The following is a 12021-nucleotide window of genomic DNA, read 5'->3' as shown; positions in this document are numbered from 1 at the left end:
TTTGCGATGAAGAAAAAAGGGATTTATATAATGTTTTACATTTCTATCCATTTGCCTGTCTTCTGCTCCCATCCATTCGGAACTATATACAAGACACATCAGCATTGTCACAGCCCACTTCTATGGGGACCGTTCCAGAATGCCCACAAAGTGATATTCTAGAAAAGGATGTTTTGGTCTCTCACACACTCTCACCCAGGTCCATCAATACGGGAGCACTGGATTGCCAGTGGCGTGGCTTGGGACAACATACAGAACCCACTTCCCCATGGAGACTATGATGATACCCCATGATTCCCTGTGGTGATCCACATTTTTCTGGGAATAGCTAAAACAGCATAATGTGCCATCCTGGTAGCACAAACCAACAATTAGCACACTTAGCTTTAAAGAAAAGGCCATTTCCATGTTCTAAAACGAGTTTCCAATGGCCACATTTCTTTGCTTCTCCCATGAACTTCCTTTCCCCTTGTAGTAATCATTATCCTGATCTATCGCATATTTTCCAATGACAGCTTGATTATCTGTCACTGGCCCGCATTGCAGGCACCCCAAAGTCACCTGTTGAATGAATAGAGTCATCGCAAGCCCACTTGGCCATCTTAAATTTTTCATCTTACCAAGTATCTGTTGACCGATACTTATAAAATATTAATCTCAAGTCTGTGCAGAAAGGAAGTTTAATTAACCACCCCATACATATGAATTACATTAAACTTAAAACATTAGCCTCATCAAATTACATTTGTTTTGATCTCGAAAATCACATGAATTTTTAAGGAAAGCAGGAATTTCTATTTACTGCCCAAATTTTTAAATTCCTGGTAACCATTAAGACATGTTAGGACAGCCATGGAAACATGCATGTACCCAGACTCTAAATGCTCACTTGAATGGCCTGGTCTTTTGCTTGTAAGATTTATAAACTTATCCCCTGTAATGACTGTTCATTTTGTTGACTTTTATACACTCAAAATAACAATAGATCTTAACCATTGTTTCAAGTAAAAAATCAAGAATTTAAATCCTCATCTCTAACAATTCAGGTATCTTGATACCTATTTTAAAAATAGATATGGATATTCAGATGGTTTGATATGTCTCTACACACTGGTCATGTTTTACTCAAAGTGGATATGGAAAATGGGTGGCTTTCTAGAAACACATTAAAACCCACACTCAGCCATTTTTACAACCATAGATACACATGCAAAGCAAACAACATTCAAGTCTCCTGGCTGGGGAACAGAGGTCTGTACCTGGGGGTCCATCCTCAGGAAGGTGTGAGGGCCTCTGCTACTCACAGTCGATCTTTTAAAGGTTTTGCTATGATAAAAATGGTAGTAATCTTCCAGGTTTCCGATCTGCAAAACAAGAAGCCGGATATCATCAGTTAATATAATCATACAAAAGCTTCAAAAATCCTGCATCCCACAAAACATCTTCCCTCGTCCGAGAGAAAACATACCCTCTGTTACACTTCCACACACATCTCTAGCACCTGTTCAGTGCTTCTGAACATGAAGAAGGACTTAAACATTCCTGTTTGGATAAGCAACATTAGGTAGTGTTTCTGAAGCACATGCCCCACCAAATCTTGTGGTGAGTTCACATCATGTAAAGTTTGTACGATCGTGGCCAACATTTTTAGACATGAATTAGTGTTCATTTAGGGTCAAGCATCCCTGAAGTAGCTAAGTTAGTGTCAAGTCAGGGCTACACCCAAATATTCATCCATAAACAAACACCATCCTTCCCACCCCATGGGTAAACTGAAATATCTAAGAATGAACATTCATTCTCAAGTACAAAGAAGCCAAAGAAAACACACACATCCATCTGCTTAGTGATTGGGAAAGGTCAGATGAGAACATCCAAACCCCTCGGGTGTCCCAATTTTCTGCCAGGGGCAGTTTGGCAGGACAGATTTCAGCTTCACTGCTGGATTGAAGGAATCTAATGAAGTGATGGATGTGGCTATTGGGACCCACTCTCCTGTCTGCTGACCCTAGAGCATCGGGACATTGTTCTCAGAAGACCTGCTTCTTGTTCTAACTTCCACTGATTATTGAAAATAGCTAGCCGGCCATCATCCTTGAAGGCAGAACATTTTAAATGAAGATGGACCAAGTTCCCTCCCAGGCTAGTGCATGCGAGTTTTTTTTTCCTCCAGCTTCTGATGAAAGAGTGAACTTAAGACTAACTGTCCTCTAGAGCAGTTACGTGAGAGGACTTCAAGCACCACCTCCCCGTCAGAAAAACCTGGTTCAAATCTTACCCACTCCTTCATCACGATTGGTCATGTGGTCTTGGACAAGACTATTCAACCCTTGCAAATGTCCGTGCCTTGTGAGTAAAATAGGGATAAATCTCCAGTCCCTTGGAGTTGATTAAATAGGACCAGTGTCTACCCAACTCACAACCATTTTCGGCTACCCTACCTCACTTCTAGCCACTGTGTCTGCTCCAGCTGGCCCCAAGAGACTTGACCTCATAGAGCAGCTGGGCCCAGGTAGGGATGGCAGGGTTCAGGGGTGCTCCAAGTGACCACTTCTATATGTTTCCAAAAAAAAGTAAAGCAGGCCCTTCCTGGTGGTACAGCGGGTTAAAGCGCAGCACTGTGAAGCTGTCTGGCAGCATGAGTTCAATCTCCAGGCAAGGAAGTGACCCACATGGCATGGCAGACCTCTCCTGCCTCCCTGCTGCTCCCCTCAACAGTTCTGGTGAATCTGCTCCCCATTCTGTCTCTGGTGAATCCTCTCACTCCTGTACCTCTGGTCCATACCCCTGTTCTTGTGTGCATAAAAAATTAATCTTATAGGGGCCCTCCCTGGTGGCGCAGCGGGTTAAAGCACTGCACTGAGAAACTAAAAAAGCCGCTTCCGCATGAGTTCGATTCCCGCCTGCCCCGGAGGTGACCACATGGCGTGGCAGACCTCTCCTGGCCCACCCGCTGCTCCCCTCAGCAGTGTACTTCCTCGATCTGCCTGTTCTGCTTCCTGCTCTGTCTCTGGTGAATCCTCTCACCCTCCGCATCTCTGGCCTGTACCCCAATTCTGTATGAATAAATAAATAAATCTTTAAAAAAAATTAATCTTATAAAAATAAAAGTAAAGCAGAGCACCTCCCACGCCCTTCACTACCCTTCAGCCCTCATTTCCAGCCACCCTGGCAGTCCCCCCGCCTCCTGTTTTTAGGTCAGGAGACACCCGTTGGTCCTTGAGCAAAGAACCTCCATCACCACTTCAGCCGGCTCAGGGTGTTTCTGTTACAACCACAGAACAGCAGATGCTAAGAAGCACGAGAATTAACTAGCTCTCATCTATATAGAGCCTGGTTTAGCCCTAGAATCTACAATAGCAGGTGGCCAACAAATGCAGGCTGGTACTGGGAGCGGGGACTCTTTCAGGGGCTCCCCTCCAGGGCTCTCGCATTCCCCACGCGAGGCCTGGGATGTTCTCAGTTTTGACCAAATCAGAGTCTGTGTCCCAGCTGGTCTCCTTCCTGTGGGGCGTTCTGGGCTTAAGAACCTCTCTGACTCTTAGTTTCCATGTGAGAATAATGGCTATTATCTTGAAGAGTTGTTTCAAGACTTAAATTACATACTATATATAATTATATATATATTATCTCTATAGATAAGTAAATAGATAAATAGATAGGTAGCTAGACAAGTAGACAGATGAAGAGAGAGGTGGGTGGATGGATGGGTAGATACATACATAGACACACCGGCTGGTAACAGAGACATAGAGCTAGCAAAACACCTGACAGGCCAGGAAATGCTCCATAAATGGTTTTCTGCAATTACCATCCCCAGTTCATTTTCTACCTATTTCTGCCATCACACATCTCATTTTTTTCTGCTCTGTTTTGCACAAAACCACTTCTATTCACCACCTACAGATAAGTCACTTTGCTCACTTCTTCAACAAAGTTAATTGCTATATATGTCAAAAGACTCCTCCTAACGCCTGCCAGAGCTGTTATTTAGCAACAGACGCAGTAATGGAGTCTTAACTTACAGCAGTATTGAATCAGCATGTTTGCTTGTAAGCTGCCACCAACCCTGGGTGGTGTTTCGCAACTCTGGGTCTTTTAACTCTGGTCACTAAAGTCAATTCCCATTAAGGAACATGGAGAAACTCAAAGTTGAACCAAATTCGCTAGCGAGGGGATGGATTAGTTGCACATGGCAGGGCGGTCTGGAAGCCATTCAGGCCACACCTGGCCTCAGGGCAGCCAAGCCACTCTTCAAAGGCCAATCCGAGACCACTTGTCCTCCTGCCTTAGCAAGGGCTCCATGAGGCCCAGCCAGTGAGAGCTGTTTCCTTTGAGCAATCCCAGGAAGGAACAGATGGTGCCCAAGCGCAATCCAGCAAAATGCCCAGGGCAGTGCCATGCTTGTGTGGAAACTTAAGTTCAGTCCAGCATGGGGGCTGAAGATGTGGGGAGGTCCGTCCCCAACGCAGGACAAAAGGAACACCAGCCAAGGCCACCGACTGGCCCCTGCAGAACCAGAAGAAACTGGAATCTGAAAACAATTCAGAAAATAAGGGGGTGGGGAGTCAGGTCACAAATCTATAAGTGGCCCCAAGATCCCCCGGGAGACAATGAACCTCCATCCAGCCTCTGGGTTCTCTGCAGGGTGCTGAGCGGAGAGGTCAGTCCCATTGCTTCCTCAGGATCAAAGACTGGAGTCAGACAAACCATAGGCCAGGAAGCAGGTTCAGCGCACAGGACTGAAAGGGTTGCGGGATGCCAGAATGGAAGGGGATAAGAGGGGTGGGGGGTGGGGGTGGAAGGCCTCGGTCTTGAAAAGAGAATGTAGACATCCCAAAGGCTTGGCTTGTACTCAGACTGGGCTACACACACAATACTGCCACCGGGCTAGCCTGTCCCCCCAAACCTGCCAAAGGCTGTGGTTAACAAGACCCTTCGCTCAGAGCAGCGGTTGGCAAGCCAGGGTCCACAGGCCAAAGCCCAGTCACCCCCTATTTGGGGGGGGGGTGATTATTTATTTCATTTTTTAATACTGGGAAAATTTAACATTTACCAGTTTAACCTTTTTTTTTTTTTTTAAGATTTATTTATTTATGCCTACAGAACTGGGGTACAGCCAGAGGTGCAGGGGTGGTGAGAGGATTCACCAGAGATAGAGTGGGGAGCAGAACAGGCCGACTGATGAAGCACACTGCTGAGGGGAGCAGCGGGTGGGTCAGGAGAGGTCTGCCGCACCATGTGGGTCACCTCCGGGGTAGGGGATCGAACTCATGCTGAAGTGACCTTAGCTTCTCAGTGCAGTGCTTTAACCCACTGCACCGCCAGGGAGGGCCCCAGTTTAACCATGTTTAAGGTGTGGTTCAGTGGCATGTGGTAGATTCACAATACTGTGGGGTCACTGCCTCCAGAACTTTCTTCATCTTCCCAAAATGAAACCCTTTTCTCATTAAACACTAATTGTCCCCTTCCCCCAATCCCTGGGCCCCCCCTTCTGCTTTCTGTGTCTGTGAATCTGATGAGTCTCAGGGCCCCCTCTAAGTGCAATCACGTGACCTCTGTCCTGTTGGGACTGGTTTACTCCATGTGCAAGAAGTCCTCCAGGCTCACCCCGTGTTACCAGGGATCAGATTGCCTTCCATCTGGGGCTGAAAAATACTGCCTTGCCTGCACAGACCACATTTTGTTTCTGCATTCATCTGCCGGTCCATGGGGTTGCTTCACCTTCTGGCTAAGTGAGTACGGCTGCTGCCAATATCGGGGGTGCAAATAAATGTCCCCGTGCCTGCTTTCAATTCTTTGGGGCACAGACTCACTTCCTGTTTTTTACAAATAAAGCTTTATTGGAACCCAGCTGCAGCCATTCTGTGACACACAGCTGTTGCCACCCAGACTATCTGGGCAGGCTCCCAGCCTCTAATGTTGAACACGGCTTGTGGAAAGGCTGGGGGTGCCCGGTCCATACCGCGGGCTTCTGTTAGACACAGAGGGCCGGCGGCAATCTCAGCACCTTCTGCATCTCATTCAGTGCCGAACTGCTCTTTCCGCAGGGACCTCCACGTCAGACGCCCCGGGAGGCATCCTGTCTTCCTGTCTCCCTGTCTCGCTCACTGAGCTGCCCTCTGCATCAGGCAGGGGTCAGGGGTGCCAGGGGGTCACCTGGGACAAAGTGAGAAGGAGTCAAGGGTGGCGGGCAGGACGCGACCTGGCTGTTCCTTTCCCCCCCACCCCACCCCCGTCGAAGCCTACTCAGGCTCGCTCCTGCCCTCCCACAGCAGCCGCCACACTTGGGGGGCTGCTCCTTAAGATCTCTGGGTGTCCCACATGCCTTTTGCAGCAATATGGATGGAGCTGGAAAGGATCATACTTAGTGAAATAAGCCAGGAAGAAAAGGAAAAATACCGGATGGGTTCACTCATAGCAGGAGTATAACGGGCCAGGAGAGAAAATAATAAGAAGAATAATGAACAGCTATAGACCAGAGACATTTTGTGGGGGTGGGGTGGGGAATGGGATCAAAAACAGTCAGGCGAGGGAAGTGCACTGGACTATGGTGATGGCACATGGGTGATTTGGTGATGGGAAGCCCATGGGGATGACAGATGAGATGGAAAAAGGCAAAAAAATGATGTAAAAATAAACTATTATATTATTCAAAAAAAATAAATAAAGATCTCTGGGTGTCCACTCGAGGCAAGAGGGCAGGATGGCAAACTGGGCAGCCCCTAGCTCAGGCAGCTCCACTTGTGGGGGGCCCTTGACTGTCCTCTGGCCCTGACTTGCAGACTGGGGTGTGGGAAAGAAGCGGGGAGACAGCCCCATTATGCGGACTAGGCCCAGTCAGCTCAGGGCCTCCCGTTTTGGGCCAGCCGTCTCCCCGCTCGCCCACAGACAGGTGTCAACATCTGACACAGCAAGGACACAGACCCCCGAAGAGGGCTGGGTGTCACCGCTCCTTAAGCGTTGGTACAGCTTCCGGGTCAAAAGGCAGAGCAAAGAATAGACACAGAAGGAGGGTAACATAAGGACTTTTTAAATTGGAGGCTGTCTTCTAGGTAAGGAAATGCTGTCACCCGATACCGAGGGGTAGGGGGTCCCCTTGGCTGGGCAGCCTTGACCAGCCCGGGTCTGTGCATGCCTGGCCTGGGTCACCATCTCCCTGTGGGTGCCTCCACTCGCCCGTCTCAAGTGTCCACACTGCTCGGGCTAACTGGCTTGCCAGGGCGACTGCATGTGAGGGCCAGGAGCCTCTGAGTGCTCCCCTTTCCTTGGGGGAAGGGGTCTCCCCCACGCCGCAGCTACCCACCAGGCCGCTCAGCTCTGAGCCCTCCCAGAGCCTCAGCCTGCTCTTCATCAATGAATATGATCACCAGGCTGCGAGGTGTTGCTTTTTCAGTCACAACATAATATTTCAATATGTTCCTTTTCTCTTTCTTGTCCGGGGTATTTTCACAACGCAGTAATTAGAGCCAGGCCAAGAAAATAAACCATCTGCCGAATATGTAATGCTCATGTTTCTTTACTCGACACTGATATGTAATTATACACATTCGTTTATAAAATGGGGAACATCATTAAAACATCATTAAAAACCCTGCTAAATGCTCTCGGCCAGAACATTGGGAGAAATGAGATCAAGGAACCCCCAGCGAGGAGGAATGTATTTTCTCTAAAACAGGATGCTCTATTAGACATTTAAATAAATAGAGATAAACTCTGCACATGGCACAAAGGGTGGACAGCTATTCCCCTACTCTCCTGGCACTGCCCTGAGCACCTCCCCCCTCCCCGGCTGCTGCCAAGCTCCGGCCCCATCAGAAGAGCAGAAACGCTGGCTGGGCGCACACCCTCCGGGCAGCAAGGTAGGAGCTGGGAGCTTGCAACAGTCCGATGGGCCAGATGCTGTGATTTTCGTCATCTTACAGCTGTGGAAACTGAGACACGCCGCGGTTAAGTAGCCTATTCAGGCCACATCTCTAGTAAGTAGCATTGGGAGGACTTGAACTCGGAGCTCATATTCTCAGCCATCACACCTCCTGCTTCCTGGCACGAATGCGTGACCAGCTGCCACGGGGATCCCCCGCATCTTGGTTCCTCTCAGCAGCAGGCTCGTCCACAGTGAGCCAGATGTCCAACAAGTTCTCACTGGCCTCAGTCCAAGGCCAAGGTCATGGGTGACACAGCCTATTGTCCCTGTGCGTATACAGCCCACGATGCTGTGAGTGGGGTATGGAGGGGGACTTGTGCGTGCTTGTAGATCTGCATACGTGTGCATGTGTGTACAGGACATGGAGTGAACACGGATGTGCATACATAGCACACATGCGTACACACATGCATGGCTGTACAGGTGAGCATGTGTGTGTGTGTGCTTTTATGCAAGATTCATAAACAAATGGTGCTGAGAGGCAAGCAGGCAAATCTTTGATTTCCCGCAGCCCTCACACGCAAGGGACCTCCCGGGGCCATGGCCTGCCGCCCTCGTTCGGAACCTCTGGGTCTGGGGCTCAGCCTTTGGTGCACCCTGGAGCACAGCCAGAGCAAACCCCCGGCGAGGTGCTGGGGCTCCAAGGCCAGGAGGACTCTGAAACCCCTCTAGGAGACGCCGAGCTGTGCCCAGGCACTGTTCATCCCAGAGGCTGCCTGAGATCCCCGGGGCTTCCAGACTCAGCTCGGCAAGGACTGGCGGGCAGCGGACCGCCCACTCCACGCAGCTGACGGCGCTACTGTTAAGCAGGTCCTCCAGGGCCAGGTCACACCGTCGCCGTCTGTGTCAGCTGGCTCTCGACAGGGCATCCAGCACGGCGTCCCAGAGCAGCCGTCATTAAGCCGCCGTCATTTGGCCACTCCCGTGGCGCAGCCCCTCGCTGGTGCCTCCTCCCGAGAAACCTGCACCTCGGTGCAGGGCACGACCATCCCCCTCGTGGTCCGGTGTCACCAAACTCTCTGAAAGCACACGGTTCCCAAACCCGGCTGTGCCCCAGCACCCCCGACCCGTGCGGTGGCCACGCTACCTGCTTGGACCATCGCGGGGCCCTCGCCGGCCAAGTCCATGCCAGCTCCCTCCCACCCTCGGGGATGGAGCATGGACCCTTCACAAGGCACCTGAAGGTCTCCGTGCGGGGCCAGGCCAGCTCTCCCGCATGCCTGCCAGGCCGCCGCCTCCACCAACAAGACCATCTCCCACTCTGCTTTTAACTATTCAGTTGTGACTCCTCCAGGAAGCCCTCCAGGATGCCGCCCTGGTCTGCCCATGCGCGGCTATCACACCCCACCCCCGCCCTCTAGAGGAAGCTCTTCAAAGGCAGCACCGTCATCTATAATTCCCGGCACAGGCTGCATCTGCTGCACGACAGGGGAGCAAAACTGATTCGGTCAGTGAACGGATTTCAAGTGGCCCTGGAAGGACGCTGTCCTCCCCCTGCCAGGACACACAGCTATCCAGGGCAGCAGCAAGACCAGCAGCTGGGCCAGCCACGGCCTCGTGCCTCCCGCCCAGGCACTGACGTCCTGCCTTTGAACGCTCTCGCTCATCCTGCTCCCAGGGACCAAGCTGTGGAGTCAGGCCGACACCCTCGAGGCTGTGTGGCCCCTTGGACTTCTGCCCCCAGGGAGTGGGCTGAGCCACTCGGGCCACACAGCGCTGCTTGCCAGTCAAGGAGCCCAGCACTCTTCATTCAGACCCCGGCCCCAGGGAAGAAGGCTCTTGGGGGTCAGAGCTGGGGGTGCATGCGACAAGCCTGGGAAGCCAGCAAAGGAAGGCGCAGAAGCCAGGGGTGAAGGGGCAGAGGCCAGGGCTGTGTGCTTACGGGAAGACCCTCGCTCGCCCCGTTTCGGGTTTTGGAAGTGCGGCTATAACCCCCGCCCGGATTACGGAAGGCAGGTGCCAGGGCTCAGCCCACGGTGGCTGCTGCCAGCTCAGCAGTCCTGCCTTCCCAGAGGAAAAGGAGTCGTGGCGTTTCTGCAGATCCCAAGGCCAGGAGAAGGAGCGGCGCAGTAACTTATCACATGTGCTTGAAGCAAAGCTACTGATGCGCATGCGGATCGACCCCAGATAACGGCCAGCCATTCCAAAGGTCCGCCGCCCGCCCCCTCAGCCCTCCAATGGCCATGACCTCAGACACAGGTGCAGTTCTGCAAGCCCTCGAGTCAGCAAGTTGAGTTTTGGGGGGTTGGCTAAACACATACTTTGGTCAGTCCGCAAAAATTCACCCCACCTCCCCGGGCCAGCGCACTTAAACCCTGCCTCAAGGGAACAGCTGATAGCGGCCACGAATGTCCCAATTCAAGGTCTCTGAAGTGAATAGCTGTACATGAGGCTTCTGACTTTGCAAAAGAGCCACTCACTGTAGCCCTCCCAAAGCTTGCCCTTGGCTGGAAACAGATGTCCGAGCCCTGTGCACTCACAGCCTCGTGCGAGGGCTCCATGATAGCCCTACTGCAGGGCCAGCATCTTTGAGGACCTTGGCATTGGGGGGTGAGTCTATGTTTAAAAGTCACGGGCGCCTGAGTTCAGTTATATAATGTTATTGATCCCAGTTGGTCTGCTTAAGAAAAACATAACTAATTAGAGCCTATAAAAACCTACACACCAAATTAATTCTGACTTGCTCTGGCGACTTCCGCCTGGAGAAAGTTATAAATATAGATGGTCACTGAGCCTATATTTAGCCTACACTGGGTTACCTGGTATTTATAATGAAGGAAGTCCAGCAAGAAGGAGAAAGAATGGACATTTTGTTGTTATTTTTTAAAGCTTAAAAAAAAAATCCTGTTCCCATTTCAGTCACATCTACACACAGCAGCATTCTGTGACTGCAATAATTACAATTCTGACCCAAGTTAAGCTTATTGCACAATTTCCTAGTCTCTTAAAATTACTTTCTTCAACACGTATCCACCCAGAGCGTGCAATTAAGCTGCGCCACTTCCTACACATTCCTGAAAAATCGTTAATTCGGACGGCGTGGATTTCCTCTTCCCTTCCCGTGAGTCGCCAAACCGCAGGGTCTGTCCTCAGAACAGGACGCTTAATTTCCAGACCTGACTTTACCCGACAGCTTGAAGATCCATGCAGGGCCCCCGGAGGAACCTCCACAGTTCCTAGGGCCATCTTCGTTTTTAATCAACTTCTGGTTAAAGCTGCCTGAGGTCATCTGGATTAGTCCTTTTGCTGGGTTTCTGAAGCCCACCTCCCTTTCTACTCATTTTTATTTAACTTTGACTGAAAAGTACAATCCCCATAAGATGTCTCCTTGGGGAAAAAATTCAGCCCTCAGGCCACATGTGGGTATTCAGTGAGTCTGTCATCATTTCAAAGTTTCAAAGAAAGAATTCTATGAATTGTCAAACAAGAGAACCCGAGTCCTCCTTTTTACTCCTTTCCAGTAAAATTTAAAGACTGTAGGGCCTAGAATCAAAACACTGCCTGCATTGCTTCAACTCCTATTCTTCTTGGGGTGCGTCTTCTTCCGCCTCTGTGTTGCCAATGGCAGGGTGGCTTTTGCAGTCACCCCCAACCCTTCCACCCACCCAAGCAGAATCCTTGGGGGCGTGAACTACTTTGTAAAAGATGGGAAAAAACTCAGTGGGGGTATATGCCAAGAGCAGAGGACCTCTGGGTGGTCCGGCCCACGCGTCTGGGGTGCCCCCACCTGTCCAGGTAGGAGCTTCTCATTCCAGCCCCCAGCACACCCCCAGGGCCCTGTGTGACTATTTGTCCTGGAGGACAGGTTCATGCCTTGAGTTCCTACTTCCCAGGCAACATGCCACAGGAGCCACGCGGGGACCTTGGCACCCAGTACTGCAGTGGCCCAACTCTTCCAGAGACCCTCACTCTCGGAGCGCACACCACCAGCTCTCCCAGGTCTTTGATACTGGTGACTAATTTTTTTAAAGATTTATTTATTTATGCACACAGAGCTGGGGTACAGGTGCAGGGGCAGTGAGAGGCTTCACCAGAGACAGAGTGGGGAGCAGAACAGGCAGACTGATGAAGTGCACTGCTGAGGGGAGCGGGTG

The 12021-nt window shown here is 50.8% G+C and overlaps 1 protein-coding gene across 1 annotated transcript in view; it reads right to left on the bottom strand.

Moving 5' to 3' along the window:
* The window catches only part of PCSK6 (proprotein convertase subtilisin/kexin type 6), a 103709-nt gene extending 101419 nt beyond the window's left edge, over positions 1-2290 (bottom strand). The window contains exons 1-2 of the mRNA XM_004693085.2: positions 2279-2290; positions 1260-1364 (exon numbers count right to left, since the gene is read on the bottom strand). Of these exons, the coding sequence (XP_004693142.2) occupies positions 1260-1364; positions 2279-2290 (117 nt within the window). The remainder of the gene's footprint in view (positions 1-1259; positions 1365-2278) is intronic.
* Positions 2291-12021: the final 9731 nt, after the last annotated feature.

The sequence above is a fragment of the Condylura cristata genome, unplaced genomic scaffold (assembly GCF_000260355.1).
Source record: "Condylura cristata isolate star-nosed mole 26May11 unplaced genomic scaffold, ConCri1.0 scaffold00035, whole genome shotgun sequence".
Classification (NCBI taxonomy): Eukaryota; Metazoa; Chordata; class Mammalia; order Eulipotyphla; family Talpidae; genus Condylura; species Condylura cristata.
This window is presented reverse-complemented; position numbering and strand designations above follow the sequence as displayed.